This window comes from Hippocampus zosterae, chromosome 7, assembly GCF_025434085.1.
Source record: "Hippocampus zosterae strain Florida chromosome 7, ASM2543408v3, whole genome shotgun sequence".
In the NCBI taxonomy this organism is placed as follows: Eukaryota; Metazoa; Chordata; class Actinopteri; order Syngnathiformes; family Syngnathidae; genus Hippocampus; species Hippocampus zosterae.
In genome coordinates, this window is record NC_067457.1 from 7029358 (window position 1) to 7047495 (window position 18138).

General features: G+C 45.1%; 3 protein-coding genes across 6 annotated transcripts in view; all 3 read left to right on the top strand.

The window, feature by feature from the left end:
* Positions 1-144: 144 nt before the first annotated feature.
* Positions 145-6996, top strand: LOC127603837 (forkhead box protein K2-like). Of its 2 annotated transcripts, none has more exons than XM_052070470.1 (9): positions 145-915; positions 1955-2149; positions 2239-2380; positions 2646-2792; positions 3639-3832; positions 3918-4120; positions 4322-4579; positions 4649-4843; positions 5650-6996. In XM_052070470.1, the coding sequence occupies exons 1-9, from the start codon at positions 620-622 to the stop codon at positions 5880-5882; spliced, it is 1863 nt and encodes a 620-aa protein (XP_051926430.1). In that variant the 5' UTR covers positions 145-619; the 3' UTR covers positions 5883-6996. The 2 variants fall into 2 exon arrangements, with proteins under 2 accessions (XP_051926430.1, XP_051926431.1); XM_052070471.1 differs by having other exon boundaries at positions 150-915; positions 5653-6996.
* gngt2b (guanine nucleotide binding protein (G protein), gamma transducing activity polypeptide 2b) overlaps positions 5235-18138 on the top strand; it is an 84465-nt gene continuing 71561 nt past the window's right edge. The window contains exon 1 of the mRNA XM_052070567.1: positions 5235-5247. The gene's annotated coding sequence lies outside the window, so the exon portion shown is untranslated. The remainder of the gene's footprint in view (positions 5248-18138) is intronic.
* Positions 7940-18138, top strand: part of tanc2b (tetratricopeptide repeat, ankyrin repeat and coiled-coil containing 2b) — a 69020-nt gene continuing 58821 nt past the window's right edge. For 2 of the 3 annotated variants that reach the window (XM_052070438.1, XM_052070439.1), the window contains exon 1: positions 7941-8414. The gene's annotated coding sequence lies outside the window, so the exon portion shown is untranslated. Of the gene's footprint in view, positions 8415-18138 lie in introns of all 3 variants that reach the window. The other variant, XM_052070437.1, reaches the window with a different exon arrangement.

Consider the following 18138-nt stretch of genomic DNA (forward strand, 5'->3'; position numbering starts at 1 on the left):
TAATTGGGGTCATTAACACGGTATGGTTAAAACAGGATCGGGCACCGAGGGTGACGAGCTGTACGTTATTCCAGTGACTTTTCTTTTACTTCTGCTTGAATGACGGTTCATATTTCCCAATTTCATTGTGATTTTTTGACACAGATTTACGGTCATCATCGGTCCCATGCACATCGAAGACAAAGGTTGAAGCCATGTACAATCCCTTCCATCAGAGCGCAGTGCCGAGTCTTCCACCCTTCCATTCATCTGCGTGTCAGTCTGCAGCGCAACCTACCGCGCATTGCTTCAACTATTTTTATTATGGTTGCAATTGGTAAACAATACAGCAATTCCGACCCAGAGTAGCTTTTCATTGGTTCAATAATACGCCGGTCATATCACTTCCGCCCGTTTGTCGGCTTTTGATTGGACGCAGGGCTCCTTTTTTTCCTTTTGCTTGGCGGCGGTGAGTCGGAGCCGCGGTAACCCCGGTCTGGCACGTTCCTTGCTATCTGAACGTTGTAAAATTGGGCCCGTTCTTCCCCCCTAAAGTCAAGCAATCTCATCATTTAACCGCATCTATCTGGACGTTTTGGTCTCAAACACTACTCCAAATACCCACTAGATACCTCATAAAATGGCGGTGGTAAGCGGTATGTCGGGGTCGGCGATAGCCCGGCTGGAGGGCCGAGAATTCGAGTATTTGATGAAGAAAAGGTCGGTGACCATTGGTCGGAACTCCTCGCAGGGATCAGTGGACGTCAGTATGGGACACTCAAGCTTCATTTCCAGGCGGCACCTTGAGATTTTCACGGCGAGCGAAGACGGTACCGGCACGGGGGAATTCTACCTCCGATGCCTTGGGAAAAATGGGGTTTTTGTGGATGGGGTGTTCCAGAGAAGAGGGGCTCCACCTCTGCAGCTTCCACGAATGTAAGATTATTGAATTAGCGCGCTTTAACCTACACCGTGCCGTGCGTTATGTTGTCTCGTGTTGTTGTTTTGTTGTCCGGCAGCGGTGTTGCACGTGCTGTGTCAATGAACGCTCAGGGTTTGTATTGCGATAACGTCACGACAAACCTCCATGCCAGATACGCAAGTTTGAATTATGTTTGTACCCGTAACCCATCAAATATTTTAAAGGGCCCCGTTCATTTAATAATTTGATCGTTTTTCAGTTTTGTCTTAGTCGGTGTGGATATTTTCACCCAAAACGCATCTCTCAGATACATTAGCACACTTGCCCACTTCATTTGCAGTCATCTCATTTTGTTTAGGGCACAAATGTACCTAACTGGGGTTTATTTTCATTCAATTGCTTGTTTGTTGTATGCCGAATTGAAGAGCGGGATGTCAGATTATTCAAATATCCTCGAACCAAAGTGAAACCCTTAATAGGCCAAGATTGATCCAGAACTTTCTTTAAAGTCGGTCATATTTATAAGGGGTTCCACCCAGCTACATGCTAGCCACACGAGCATGGTAGTAAGCAACATCGCGTGTTGCCAAAACATTCGCGTATGACAATGTGTAAGCGGACAAAATGGCGAATCAGTTTTGCCGTATTCTTGAAGCTAACCATATTTTACACGTAATGGTGGTCGTTTAGTATCCAATAAACTGGGCCGGTGTTTAGTTAAATCCTAATTGTTATTGCAGCTAATTTGATCTGACGGTCAAACTTTGCTTCATGTTTCCAGTCGGTGTGTTAACACGTCTCAATCTTGTCGCAGCCTCACACATCCAGTAGCCTGTGCAAACTCAAAACGTCACTTGTGTTTCAATTACCGGTACTGTATTTCATGGGAACAGCTCAGTAGCAGACGCAAAGAGTAACTTAATTAAAAATAAACCAGGAAGATATTGCATAGTCATCTTCATTCATCTAATAGTAGGAATGTGAAAAAACAATATTCTGAAAAATAGCTTTTTGTGTGTGTGTGTGTGTGTTTGTTTGTTTGTTTGTTTACAGATGTTGCTTCCGATTCCCAAGCACAAGTATAAAAATCACATTCACCGCACTTTTAAGTGAAAGAAAAGAGCAGAGAAACGTGCCCGAATCGCCGGTCAAGTCGGTGCAACCTCAAATTTCCCCACTGACCATCAACATTCCGGACAATATTGCCCACCTTATGAGCCCGCTGCCTTCACCCACAGGCACCCTAAGGTCAGTCAACGTAGTGGTTTCATTGCTTTAGTCACTTGACTATTGTAAGCAGAAAAAAAGCCAGAAGTTAACATTTTTACATTTCATAGTGCTGCAAACTCCTGCCCATCAAGTCCAAGGGGGGCCGGACTGTCTAGCTATCGGAGCGGCCGGGTCCTGGCCTCAGACCTTATAGCAGATAACTCCCAGTCAGAAAATGACAAGGAGGCGTCAGGTGAAGACAGCCCAAAGGTGAGTAGTATTGGTCGCAATGGTGGATGTACGATTCCACTGGAAATGAGATTTGTATTTTGTACAATGACGGCTGTAAAATTCAGCGAACCTTTCATGTGCTCAGAAAGCCCTTGGTTACTCATTGAAGTCTAAAAATTGCCCAACGCTCTCTTCAGGGTAGACTTTGGAAGAGAGAACTCGATTGAACCTTTGTGTGCGTGTGAAAAATGGTTGTTGTTCTTTCTTTAATTTTTTCCCTCACATCTCATGTTATTCTCTACAGGATGACTCGAAACCACCGTATTCATATGCACAACTGATCGTCCAGGCCATTACCATGGCCACAGATAAACAACTGACACTGAATGGAATCTACACCCACATCACAAAGAATTACCCCTACTACAGAACAGCTGATAAAGGATGGCAGGTCAGTGTCACACTCACTCGAGTGGGAATGTTGTGTTTCTCATTCAGCTTATCACAAATCATAGTACCGCAGGGGGGACCGACTTTGTTTTGGAAGTTTTGTAAGCAGCCGCGAATACCAAAAGACAAAGATCAAATCTTATGGGAAGTCAGACAGAAAAATGTCATTTTGTATGAAATTATTCTCCCACCGTGTCGTGATGTCATTGGCAAAATGTCACAATACCTTATCGCAAAATAATCAAAAATTGCTCCCCTGTATACATTACATGCTCACTTAAGTCGATTCGTCAGCTTCATCGCCATCAAACACACATTTCGGGTGATATTAATTCATTTTTATGTTCAATTCTACCTGACAGAAATATCATTTGGCATTGGATCACGGGATAACTTTTTTGTTGGTAATGACACATCCAAATCGACAATTATTAGTGTATTGTCCAAATCCAGTCTAAATCCCCCCCCACTTAAGAAAAAAAATGCTCATCAAGTATTTTGCTCAACTGTCTCACGCTCATGTCATCCAACGCACTCACCTCGGCGGCAGCATGCACGTGACGATGGCAGACGGCCTAAGATCAAACACAAATTTATGCGGGAGTCTCAATCGGAAAGTGCTCGCAGTCTTTCCAGGTGACAAGCTTGAGCTATGAACATACACGCCAGCTGTAGAAGGGTTGAAGATTTTGTACATACTGGTGAACATAATTCACCAGAAAAAAAACCTCTTCCTAGCTGCTCTTTACGGTCCACCATAATTGAGAGCCCGTTCACCCGGATCCTTGTCAAGACTTAACATATTCATGACACATTCATTATGTATATCTTTTAATTATATGTGCAGAACTCCATCCGCCACAACCTGTCCCTGAACCGGTACTTCATCAAAGTAGCACGCTCTCAGGAGGAGCCTGGCAAAGGGTCCTTCTGGAGGATCGACCCTGCTTCAGAAGGCAAACTCGTAGAACAAGCCTTCAGGAAACGCAGGCCAAGGGGGGTGCCTTGCTTCAGGACCCCCGTGGGGCCCCTCTCTTCCAGGTACATCTTAACCCCGGAAATATAACAGCAGACTGCTCGATCACGTTCATTCACAGAGAAGTTATTTTGATCCTCGCTTTTCCAGGAGCGCTCCCGCTTCTCCCAATCACACCGGGGCGCTGTCGGCTCATTCCAGCGGCGTGCAGACCCCAGATAGCCTTTCCAGAGAAGGGTCCCCGGTCCCCATGGAACCAGAGCGTACCCCACCACCAGCCCCAGCACCAACTGCCACTGTCCAGCCGAAACTTGCCGTCATCCAAGAGGCTCGCTTTGCGCAAAACTCAACTGGTAATTAAAAAAAAAACAACGAAACTTATGTGCTATTTATTATATTTGTGTTTTCAAATTCATGTCATGACATTCCTTTTTTTTTCTGCATTTTAGACCTCGTTCTAGTTGAGACTCGGTTACGATGCCCATCGGTTGCATAACATATAACCAAAGTGTGTGTCGATGACATCACTCCCCACCCGTGCCCACCACCAACAGGTGCTCCACTCACGAACCAGCCCGTATTGATCGCCATGCAACGCCCGATGCCTCAGACCACCATGAAGCCTGTGACCTACGCCGTGGCGACGCCGGCCATCGTGACGACGGCGGTTAGCCCCGCGCCCGTCATGCAAACGGTGCACGTCGTCCACCAGATCCCCGCCGTCGCCATGACGCCTGTCGCCGCGCATCCCGCTGCTATGGTGAAGCCAGACTCTCAGGAGAATGGAGGTGGCGAGCACCAAGAGATCAAAGGTTTGCCTGCTGATAGCGTATGACGACGACGACGACGATGATGACGTCGTTGTCACCTTTTGTGCACAGTGAAAGTGGAGACGCTCCCATCCATCACAACCTCGTCGATAGGCGGAGTCGGCCGCATCATCCAGAGCGCTCAGGCGGCTCCCCTGACTACATTAACCATCATGCAGCAGGCTCCGCTCGGTCAGCACCAGCTGCCCATAAAGGCCATCACACAAAATGGAACTCACCTGGTCCCCATCAGTTCGGCCGCCACAGGTGAATAATTGTGTTTATACGCCCTGCGCTCACTCTGGCAAGAAGTGCCACTGCCTCCTATTGGAGTGGATGTGCAATTACACCATATTTTAAAAAATAATATTCATAAATAAGCATGCTTTGGGGAGTCGGGGGCGGGGGGGGGTCACATGCATTCAAAACTCAACCCTGATGTTAAATAGACATACCGTAGGCTACCTGTCTTTATGACCCGCTGGGAATATATAGTTACAGTACTGGAATTATTACATTGAAAGCGCTCTATAAATCAGGATGTATTGTATTGTATTTGTGATGTCACTAACACACAAGACGGAACTCATTCACATGGCTCAAGATTATTCGGATATGTCGTATTTTGTATAAAGTGGTTCAGTTCTGCTTGTATCCCGCTCTTCCGATCTTCATCTCCTGGTCTCCTTTTTAGCGCTCTCACCTTGCTTCTCGTCCACTCTCTCACCACCATCATCTGGCTGTGTCTCGATTTCTGTCTCATTCATCTTTATGGTGAACAAGTAGGACATCATGCCCCCCACCCTCCTCCTTTTCGTTTTGAATGATTAAGCAAACGGCAATGGAAAGGAATACACATTATAGCTTCACAGGATTTCAGAAACAGAAAAAATGGCACACGGTTACGAATGCGGATTTTTCAACTGTCAACGGGCAGCATTTGTTTCTTGTATAAAGTTTAGCCAAGCAATTGACTCTGGTATTCACCATATTTAAAGTTGTCATATTGTAAAACTCTTTGAAATTTTCGGTTTGTAATGGCTGCTCTTGTCGCATTTACTTCCCCTCCGAAGCAGCCATCGCAAACCCCCTCCACCTTCTTGCCACCCACGCTTCAGCCTCCGCGTCCCTGCCCACCAAGAGGCAGAACGGCGAGCTGCAGGAGGCGCCCGCGTCCAAGAGGGCGAAGACGCAGGAGGGCGACGGGAGCGAGGCAATTGCCGCAAACGGCAACAACAACAATGGATCCGCCGCCACTGATGGCGCCGGCGAAGTGGAGGTTAGTGAAACGGTGGGCAGCCAGTAGCCCCTCTCCCCCCGTCCTCCTCTCTCCTTATGCATCCTGAGCCCTGCCGTCGCCCACATTGAGCCTCATGCTGTCCACCCTCTGACCTCTTCACCCTTTACCGGTCATCACTTACGGCAAGGTGCCAAAAAGAGAAGAGATTACTCAAAGTGAACGTTCCAATCTCGACCCCCCCCCCCCACTCCTCCTGGTCCACACGGAATTAAGAATCCCAGCATTGTCGGCCTGCAAGCGGGAACCCTCCCCCTCTTGAAGCACAGGGAACGAAAACTCCCAAATTCCAGCGGACTTTTTGGGGACCGAAACATGCCAACAGCCTCGCCGATGGTTGTATTCTCAGCACTTGAAGTGCAATCCATCATGCAGCCAAGCCAAGATCCGCCGGCAGGGGAAGCGCGTGTACGTGTGGACGTTCCCATCTTCGGCAGCTAGCCTCCCTTGACCCGGTTGTGAGTAGATCTATATGCAGTATTCCGTTGTGCAAAGGTGTCTTTGGAGTTCTTCATTTCTCCAAGGACCAAGTGATGAGTTATGATTAGAAAAACCTATAAGTGGGGTCGTGATGAACATTTAAAACTCTCACCTGATATTTAGAATTTTGTTTTGTTTTGGTTTTTGTATGTGAACTTTGTTCTGTGAAATGAATGTAGTCTTCTTTATTTCTTTTATTTGAAACACTATCTAATATGAGTGGATCCCTGACTGCTCATTCTCGCAAATGACATTTTGTTTTTCCACCACTGTACACGGACAGACTTTTTTTTTCTCCATATTTTACAAATGTCCAACGAGATGATAAAAAAAAACAAACAAAAAAAAACCAAGTATATTGCCATGCGTATTTGACCGTATGCTTCATTGAGCTTGCATGTTAACAGATCTAGAGATATAATGTACCGATTTATCAGAATATGGAACTGAACAAAGTTTAGACTGAATCTATGCTTCTTGATTCTGCCCAGTGCTGCACTTACGCCTCTTAGTTGTGTATATATTTTTTTTATTCTATTTTTATCAATTGCGCTCAGTTTTTCCACCCCCCGTCCCCCAAGTGTTTACCTTTTTTTGTGTTGAGGTTGTGGCAGTCTCTTTATCAATGCTATTCTTCTGTTAACTCAACGTGTCGAATCATATTGCATTCTCTGTTACACAAGGAAAGACAAGTGGTAGGAGTTTGTTCTGCTTCAGTGGGTAAATGATTTTTTATATATACATATATATATATTGAATTTATTTAAAACCATGCCTCTTAGTTTGTATTCCTTTGAGTAAAAATCTCTGCTTGGCTATTCTGCATTCACAATACTTGACATTTTATTTTATTTTTTTGTCTCGATACTTCTCAGGTCAAACTCGCAGGATACATTTGAGTTAAATGGTGTGAGGGAAGGAAGACATTCCATGTGGTTTAATCAGGATTTTACAGGAAGGCCGTGTGCGTCATCCACCTCCGCAGCATTTACAAACCTGATTAATTACTATTTTGCATCCAACTGCCTATGTTCACACACGGTTTCACCCCACTTATTTATTTTGTTAATTTATTTTTTTTACTTTAATCTTATTCTCATTTTTACTCTGCTTAAGCAGTCGCCTTACTGCGGCGGAGGCATCTTGACTGCTTTCCTAAAAATGGAAAATTGTCAGCTTCCATCTTTGAAAGTGCAGTCAACGTGAAATGTCAAGCCAAGATGTATCATTTCTTTCCCTTACGCAATTTTTATTCAACCGATTGATTTGCAGCTGCTCATGAGGAACTTAAAAATCCAAAGCGAAAATCTACACTTAAGATCCCTCCTGACCAGGGTTATTATAGTTTGGTCATTTTAATTATAGTTAGTTTTCACTTACGGTTTTGTGGGTTAAATGCACACGTACGCCAACTTTTCCCAACACACTCATGAGGAAAACTGTCAAATTTCACCATGACTAGTCTATAATTGTTGACCTTGGGACATTTTGACGAACCACGTCTTTCGATAGGTTTTTTATTTTGAAAGTGTCGTTTGGGGCGTTTGTTCTGAAATACCGTACACCACCGGAAGTGAACCGTGACCGCTGCTGCAGTTTGACATGTCGAATGGAGGAGGAGGAGGCGGCGGCAAGTCATCGACCGCAGCAGCGTGTTGTTGCGACGCTGCGTGGCACTGCTTGCTCGGGACTGCCTGTGATTTGCGAACACCCCCCCTCCCCAACAACCACCACGCCACCAGCAGCACCTCCGACGCACATGGCCGAACCCTCCCTCCGTCAGCGGGGCTTAGCTAGTTGCTACCAGCCGGTCGGAACGGCGAGCTAAACTACCGTCAAACACACAACCCACCCGCTTCATCAACCGTCGTCCCATGGGTGTCGCTACCGGGAACGTCCTGACTCGTCGTCCGGTGCGGCAAACCACCGCAGAGTCGCTCGGTACGGGCCACCGGAGATATCGTGTGTCGGCCGGGAAGCGGGACTTGAGGACGCGGCCACTGATGTGATGCCAGAGTCGGGCTGCAAAACAAAGGTCCGAGTGTAAGGAAAAACCTCCAGGTAAGCGATATATTTTTTTATTTACACTCTAACTTCCTACCTCTTCTGGGCACGTTTCTACAACAGACTTTAATATTGCTAGCCTATGTTCTCATAATCAAGCCAGCCCGTTTAAGACAAAACGGTACCCCCCACCAAGAATGGGTTTTAATGAGGAAGCTTGTCCCTTGGAGATAATGCCTAGCACATTTTCATTTAGTCTGCACAGGGCAACATATGTTATTTTGTACTGGGTACCTCTGCCATGCATTGTTGTTTCACACGCACCCCTTTTAAATTCAACAAAATGTGTGTGTTCACTGTGACCGACCGTGGAGTCTGTGTTTTATGATTTTATTCAATCTCAAGTGACAGCACGGGACTAGAGTTGAGTTGTCCTTGGTCAGAAACTAGGTTTCAGCCTTTTCGCTTTGGTCTGCATGTTTTGTGTTGTCTTCCGTCCACGTTCTCCCAAAACAAGCATTTTAAGTTAATTGAAGAGTCTAATCATCTATACTCAAATCAGGAAAAGCCCCAGGTCACTTGCCACCCTAATGAGAACATGCACTATAGAAAATGGATGGATGGAATTAAAAAGGCCAGCGTGGGGGCGGGGGGGGGGGGGGGGGGGGCTTGTGTTTGGAATGCCTTCCTCACAGTTCTGAGGTCCTGGGTTTGGAGCTTTGCTATGCATAGCCTTACTATATGGAGTTTACATGTGCTCCCGGTCAAGGTAGGAAGTAGAAGACAAGAAGCTGTTGTTACTTGTTGAGTGGCTGGAGGCCAACAAGCAATTATGTGACATCTGCTCCGTGTGTGCTTTCATAGCATGTTGCAACAAAGGCCTGCTAATCAACCAAATTAATGCCCTCCCCATCCCGGATGCTCACATTTTGAACTCTTAATGAGATTTTGTCTGCCATCGTAGGTTTTGCAACGATAATATATTTTGCAAGCCCCCGTGGTTTGCGTTAGTAGGTGGTGTCAGAAAAAGTAGGTCTGCAGCGGCAAAGGTCTCTGCTGTCAGCACGGTAGATAAAAGACAGTCTGGGCTCAAAGGGTCCTCTGATCGCATCACGTGTTGGTTTTGCTTATCTTCCCAAGCCCTGTCATCTGTCTACGTGCTTTTCCATTGTGCTACTTTTCCTCTCGATAACATTTTTATCATTTGGTCAGACTCTGTGTGACAACAAAGTCTCGTTTTCCACCGTATAAACAACGCTGTCATGTTCACAGTTTTAAGAAATTAGAAACACCCTGAAATGGTCGCCAGCAAATTTCAAGCCACGCATACACAAACAGCCATACATATTTGTTTCTTCCAGAATGTCTTGGAAAAATGTCTTCTTAGTCAAAACATATATACATAAGAGTAAAGACAGACAATTTTCAGGTCTTGCATAGTAGGCCGCATTGTTAGTGTAAGCAGTGCACATCGGTGAGGATGCACTTTGATCAACAGAAGCTGCATGGGGAAAAAAACGATAATAAAAATCATCTCGAAAAAAATCGATTACTCAGCTGTCCTAACATAATGCAACTCAAACGGACGATGAGGGTGATGTGTAAACTATGAATACAAAAATCAATCTCCAGTCATTATCCCCCTCCCCCCGCCCCCCAAAAAGGCAACGTTTCAAAATGGCTCCTCAAGTGGAATGTTAGCGTTCGTGTCTCCAACATAAGTACAAGAAAGCATTTTTTTTCTTTCTTTTTTTTTTGTGCCTCTTGATCGATGATCGAAATGATTAGAAACTGCTCTGTATATGTCATATAGCCCCGCTTCCCAATTAGGCTTCAAAGAACAAAAGTGGCGTGAAGGAAGGTGCTTTAAAAAAGAAAAAGAAAAAAAATCCCATTCTTTTTAACTGTATCCATCCATGTTGTTGTCTGTTTCTCATCAGAGGATCTATTTTAAGAGCAGCCCGCTGGATCACAGCGCGCCGCTGTTTCCACCTTCTTCAATACCAACGCGCACAAAGAAACGATACATCTTAGATGCCGAGGCCTACTTCAGGTTTTCGAAACGATGCGTATGTCTTAACTCTAAGCGCCTCACTCTATCACAAATTACACAGCGACCCAAATGGACTTCTTCAAATATCAATCTCATTACTACATGACAGAGGCCTTCATTGTGGAATTACTATTTTTTTTATTCAACGCCTCAACCTCAATCTCATGATCAGAAGTCAAAATAGTACAGACGACCACAAATTCTTGAAACGTTATTCTTTAACTTGAACTTGTCTAGCATTAATATTGTTTGAATGCTTGTATTCATTATTAAATGAAAGCACCAAGGATGCATTCAAGGGTCGTGCTGTGAAATGCATTAGTGACCTACATAGGGTAGAGGAAGATACTTCTTGGAATTAAATATGGAAAGAAAAAAAAATGCAACGCAGCCCATCTGTTGTCAGGAAGAAATAAATAAATAAACGTGGGCAATATAAGATCCATACGAATATATGACCCCCATTGCAGCTCCATAAAAGTAACAGTATGCCTCTAGGAGGATAGTAAATGTCTGAATGCGGTGTTTGTTTTGAGGCTGTGATTACATCAAAGCTCTTTGTTTGGGGTATTCTTACTGACACCACAAACATGTACTGTGTACTTGACGTACTTGATGATCAATAGCACTTTGTGTCCCCCCCCCCTCTTTTTTTCTTGATGCAAAAAGCCCGTTTGATTACTAGATTGAAATACAGCACTGCCCTCGTTTTTCGCCGTTACTTGGTACCCGAAGCCGCAAAACTTGATGCGCAAAGTGGCGAGGGATGACTGTCGTCTTAAAATGAACCAAGTTTTTCCTGTTCCGTTCAGGTGGGCACTCTAAATTGGGCCGGAATGAACCACGCCCTCTGTTGGTGTTTTACAAGTAGGAATGCGGAATTACAGTCGAATGCCATTTGCTCGAGTTGGGGGCACAGCTGCTGGCTTAAGTAACACAAGTCAGCCCGCTTTTGACTTCCAGTAAAATTATTACTCCATATCTGGTGCGTTTTACACACCAGAATCCAACCCTCCCAGACCCATGACATTACATTGTCGCACTAATGAAATCATGTTAATCCCCTCCCCCGAGTGCTGTGAGCATTCTCTCTTTTCGGTTGCATCCAATCATGATGGGGGCAGTCCTCAGAGAGGACCCGGTTAGCCTGTTAGGCAGCTGCTGAACTCGGACCCAGCTGCCGCGTCGGCCATGGCGGAGAACTTCCCGGTCGGAATTATGGCAATGACGTCAACAGTTTTGCATTGTTGAGCCACCAACCTTTGTCGTAACCAACATACACCGAGTTCTCAACATCTGTCGCTATTAAGGAATTTCTATATACAGCCGCTGATATAAATAGAGCACGGGTGTCCAAAATTTTTGGGGTAGTCCACTGTCCCGTACTTCACTAGAATTGATCCGCCCCTGCATTAATCAGCAGTACTTGACCAAGAGTATCAGTCCAAGTAGTTTCTTTCCATCCCTGCATAGCTATAAAAATTCTGATTTGTTTTGGAACCTAGTCAGCCTTATTTGCTAAAAAACAATATTTTACTCTTTGGAACTCTCTCTGCACCATTTTTGTGTTCAGGACCAAACAATATTTTGGTGCCACCGTGGTAGCAAGAAATTGTGTTGAAGTTAGTTTAGGAGTTTCTTTTAGACAAATGTAGTCCTTTGCTGCCACCTTGTGACATTTATAAGCGATACCAGTGCAGCAGAAAGCCTCGTGGCGTGGCAACAATTACAGGGGGATATTTACAACACAGGAGGCTCACTATGTGCAAAAACATTCGTATCAGTTATAGTAGTTGTCGTCAACGGAGGAGTGGGGGTTAATTTATGAGGCATGCGTTGCCCACTCTGCCTCTTCCCCCACCCTGAAAACAAATAAAAAGAAAATGTGGGGTTTCTTCCAGTCCCTGCGGACCACCGAAGTACCATGATTTGACCCACCCTCGCGCACACTGGCGCTCTGTGGCACCTAAATGGACGCTCTGTTCCACGTCCTCCTCCATCCATGCGCGCAGCGGGGGACCTCAGCCTGGCGGTGTGGAGCGGCATTGGCAGGTTAACCTCGGCTGTAATTTGCCAGGGCCTGTTCCAGTGCGAGGACAAGCAACGTCGTTGTTGTGAACACAGCTGTTTCCTCCGGCTTTGTGTGCAGAGGAGGGGGCGTGGTGGGCGGCGGGACGAAATAGAATAATTCCACATGTGGGCTCACACGGTAGTCACTGATAATGTTTGGGCCTTTTAAAGGAAGTCCTGTGTTTAGCTTGACCTGGTTACACCCCATTCAGCGAGATAATGTGATAGAGACCCTGCACTCAGATACGTTTTTTTTTAACTCTCTGAACTACACACTCTGTAAAATCAAGGGTGGCGGGTTCTGTGTTCCTCATCTTATTTGTTTACTTAGCATGATTACGGTTAGGTTTAGCCACGGCCAGAGCGAGGGGAGTCCCCCACTTGTAGCATCCGTCTCAAACTTCAGTCAGCAATTTTAGGACTTGCCTGCTAAATTGTAAAATCTAGACTTGACTTTGATGTGGTATTCCTGAGACTTGAGTTGGACTTGAACGATGCGTCACTTGGCTCGTCTTGCTTGTTTACGTTGGAAAATCTGCATTGTCGTGGTAGTCTTCCGTCACATGGCACTTGCTTTTTCGCCTTTCTGAAGCTACGTGGCACAGTACGTCTCCCCGCCAGATGGTGACGTGACGGTTGACGAGGTGGTTTCCCCGAGCTGCCTGTGCACACTCCAACCAAAAAAACAAAATAAAAACAATCCTGTGGATCAAATACACACAAACAAAATGTCAGATGACCGACCGCAGCAGCACTGCAGCTGCACGGGCTGCTCCCCGTGCACACTCCCACCGTCGTCGACCTCTGCCAGTGAAGCAATTCGTTTTCAAATCAACGTTAAACAATCTGGTGACCTGTTTTACAAGCTCAGACCCCCCACCCCCACCTCCTTGACCCGACACCTGAAAACAATTGAGGTGGCTGCGTCTGATGTCATCATGCTAATCATCCGCTAATATTTTAATTTCCCAAAGAGGCCTCTTGACACATCTATCAGATGCTGAAACTCTCCAAATTCTTTCCCCTTTTAGTCCTCCCGACACATATTTCCTCCTGAATCGCCAGAAGGAGAAACTCGTGTGACACCGTCTCCTGAGGATGCAAAGATGGCGTCTCAGCCATGCCTCAAGGTCAAGGTCACTTGGTCTAACAGTGGGTAACCCCTGGAGAAGGGTGAGGGGGGGGCGCTCTCTAACAGCCTAATGAGCATCTAATTGATATCCAGCTGGAAAACGCCATGGCCACTTCATACGGCTCGCCAGCAAAGCATATTCAATGCTCTTTGAGTTGAGCCAGCATGACATGGAAGGACCTAGAGCATGAATTTTTAACAGCAAGCCCCTGGAGGTAATGACTAACAATCACACTTGCGGTTTAGGGAACTTTTTTTTTTCCTCCTTCTTCTTTTCCCCAAGACGACACTTTTGTGTTTATTTCTGTCTGCCCGGATCTTATCTCCCAGACTGCCAGAGACAGAAAGTGCGCTAGCGTCGCGACGCTCGAGCAACACATTCCCCACGACGCCTTGTTCTCTAGGAGTCGTAATGAAACGAACTCCAAGGACGTGGCTAATCTGAAGCGGCGCACTTGAGCCCGATCTTATTTGCCACGCCACAAACGCCGATGTGGCCCCGCTGGGGGGGTGGGGGGGAGACTCTCCGACGTTTAATCAACAGTGAATGAGATCAAGCGAGCGGTCAAATGTTGCAGTAGATGCAAAAGCAGCCTCTGTGCCGCTGTGGCCTTGAGGGGTGTTTTTTTTGGTTTGTTTTGTTCGTCGGTTGCGACTATCTAAACAAGACGTGACGAAATCTTTTTTAACTGCGACTTTTCCTAGTTCTTGGCCTTACGACAATATCAAACCTGTTTTTCGGTCTTTGTGGCAACATGACACAACAATCAACCTATCAAGGAGCTCCAAGAAAACCGACAACGGGAAACTATAAACATCACGTAACGCTAAACTCAATTGTAAAAAAAAATAAATGTGAGTTTTCATCTCGGGGATGTGGGTGGAGCCTCGGCAGAATTTTGTGGATTCATTAGCCAACTAGCATTCGGTTGTCTTCGACCCCCGCTTCTCTGCTGTCGGGTCTTGATGTCCCATGAGGCTTCTGTGACGCGGCGAATCAACCTTGCTAAATGCCGCGACTGTATTTTCTGAAATGGCGTTTCAATATATTTCCCGTTGAGTCGCCAATTCCCCAATGGCTTTGTTGAATTTTCCATTCAGGACCCGCTAGCAGTTTGTTTATACTCCCGTCGGCGGGTAGCAGCTTAATTACTGGACTCAATGCGGAGTTCACCCAGAGAGCAACGCGGGCTCGCACCCTGGAGGAAACGCAAATGATTGTGTTGCCGACTTCTTTGTGCCGCATTGACAATCGACTTCCTCGCTGCACACTTCTGCGCCATTATGGGGTGTGTGGGGGGGTGTTGGACTGCTATGGCACCGCACGCGGTTTTGTAAATTGCCCACTTGCAAATGATTCCTCCTTTAATTAAACAAAGCTGCGTAGGAAAACAGATAAAATAATCACCAAATGTCCAATCGGGAACCTTAATGACATTATTGATTAAGGATAGTGCAGCGGGTTCTCGCACACGTCGCTTATTGCCTAATTGGCTGTGAACATGTGAAATGCCCTTGGTTGCCCGCAAGATGGCGCCAAATCCCTTTTTAATAGAAAAGTAGTACATTGGTGACCAGGAACTATGTTGGAGTGTTACATCTTGACAGAGAGACAATCTTTGTATTCGCCAATGGAATTTTGCATGGACGTGTGCATTTTGGGTGCCTTTGTTTTTGTGTTTTTGAATCAAGGATTAAGGATAATGTTGCAAGATGGTTGAAACAAACTATTAATTTGGGCAGTTATAAACATTTTCCAGAAGGCGTTATTTTACGGTACTCGTGGCTGTTGACTAATCCCTGCAGGGCTCCGGCCGGCCTCTTTTCTGGATCGGAATAGTGGACAGAAGCCAAAAAATAGCATTTCTTTTTATAGTTCTGCTGGACTTCAGCAAGCCTCCTGAGTGCAACCTGAAAAGAAAAAAAATATCTCCATGCATTTTACGGTATATTTGGTAGAGCTCAGCTGGCCCTGTGGGATAATTTGGCCACCTGTCAAGACAGTCCTTTGTCTTCAACAAATAGAAGTGTGCATTTTCATCGCTTTTTTTTTTTTTTGATGGAAGCGTATGAATGCGCCGTCTCTCAACTTGCCGGCCGTAAAATTGGCTCAGAGATAAAGCCAAGAGTCAAATCTTTCGAGTCTATCTGGTTGCTGCCGCAATCATTCCGAGTCAGTGGTGGGCAGTTCATTTTGCAAAAAGGGGGCCACATGGGAAATTGGAACGCATCGAGAGGAGCGAAACCAACATGCTTTGTTTCCGTGATTTCAAAAAAAGCATATAGTCTGCCTTGTTTCTCTAAATTGCTCCGTATGTAGGTATGGTGTTAAAATGACATCTGTACACTTTAAAAATGGATGACTTTTTTTTTTTGGCGCCTCATATTAGAGATGACTTATAACACCTAATATGTACAGCATGTGAAATTCTGTACGGTATTATCAAGGCATATCGACTTGGCTTACATGCCCCTCGCTGTGATTTTTAAATTTTTAAAAAAATATTTATTTTAAATTAAATTAAATAATAATAATTTTATTTTATAATTTGTTTTTTATTATTAGCAAAAAATTGCAGTCAATTCAGGAATTCTTTTTTTTTCCTGTCTATTTTTTTATATTTATATTCTATATTTTTTTGTCTGTCCTGGTAAAATTCTGCCAAAGCATTTAAAAATGCATTTTTGGCATACCTTAAAGCAGACAGAAGACTCACTGTTCTTATGAGTTGACTTTTAGGACAAAAGAGCCACTTGTCAACTAATACACACGTGACAAGCACATTCAGACCTTTCGTCCCGCAGTGTCCGTCTTCCATCGTGATTGACGGCTGCCGGCAGGCGCGTGCGGTTGCATAAATGTGACATCTTCACCGCGCTCGCTCCTCGTCCTTCATTGGTGCGTGCGCTGGCCTTTGATGTGCTTACCTGGCGGGGCAGGAAATGCAGTTAATAACTTCCTCGAGACTCGGGTCCCTCCAGTCGTGCAAGAATTGCTGCAAAATTGCTGCATCCGAGTCTGAAGAGAAGACCCAGATCCTGCTTTGGTTCGGAACATGACCTATGAAGGTGGAATTTTGGAGTTGAAACCATGTCCAAATTCTGAGTTTTGTCTTGATGCATAATTGTTTTGAAAATGGGTCGGCAATTAGCGCTCTGATGCTCCTTTCGAAGTTGCAATATCGGTAGGGCGACTTCAAACGTTCCCTTTTTTAGCCTCTGTCACTGCTTTGCTGCAAGTCCGCAAAAAATTGGCCGCACCACTTTGTCTCCTTCCGTCAATGTTTGCACAACAGCCACCTGGAAAAATGACTTTGTTTCACCAATCGACGTGTCCTTTCGACACCCTACCTCAGTGCCCGGTACTCAAAAGGTACAGAGTACCAAAATGTGGTGTTGTTTTTTTTTTTTAACATTGGAAACCATGCGAAAAGTAATTCATCCCGCTTGCTTATTACATTTATAGACTTTGCCGTGATTTGTCACGCTTTGACCAATCGCACACTCCAGGCTGGAAAGCTTCATGAGGATGTTGATGAGTGTTGTCAGGTTGGCAAAGGAGATCTGAAGGAAGCTGTTTGCTCCTCAGGGGGAGTGTGTGTGTGTGTGTGTGTGTGTGTGTGTGTCAGGGGAGTAGGGGTTGCTGGGCAAGTGATTGTTCAGTTCTGTGTTTCAGTTGTCTGTGTGTGTGTGTGTGTTTCATTTTGTAAGCTCCTTCGTCGTTTTAAGGTGCCAGACAGACTTTTTGTCTTGTGTTGAAATTTAATAAGATGAAGTGGTGCATTTGTTGCACAAGACAGGATACAGACTGACGATTGTCGTGATTTTTATCAAGATTTTGGAGCAAATCCAATCCTAAAAACAAGTCCGGCGGGCGTCTCGAAAGCCGGACGGGGCAGAGTCGCTGCTGCCAGGGAGCTTTATTATCAAAGTCGTACATAAAAGGACTCTGAGTGACTTATTATGTTCCACCGTTATATGAGGATCTTTCTCTCTCTCTCTTTTTTTTTTGGCTCAGTTCATCTCAGTTGAATGTCGTAAGCTTAATGTATGATGGCAAGAAGGCCCCGCTTGTTGTGTTAATAGCCGAAAACTGACATTTGTAACATTTGAAATCGTCTTTGACAGGTTCGTTTTATATTTTCATGTTTCTGGTGTTTCTTCATAAAAAACCATTTGGTAAAAATGGCTTTATCCGTTTTTCAAACGCCTCCTTTGTACTTGTTCGTCGTCTCTTGTGTCTGCTTAATTTATGTGTAAAAAAAAAAGTCTTACAGACAAGTTTAAATCAAGCTTTGCAGAATATCAGTTTTCCTCCACTCCCTAAAATCACAGAGAGAGACGTCGCCTTTTCAATCGCGCTCTCTTTCCATCGCTCCGTTAAGTTTAATGGTGCCGCAGTGTCGACAGAAAACGGAGCCGTCCTGTTAGCATCGGAGTGAATTCTTTTAAGTCGTTTCCTATGGGAAGCGTCCGCGCACACGTTTGTTTGAAAAAAGATTGCCGCCGCCACTTCATCATTGGAC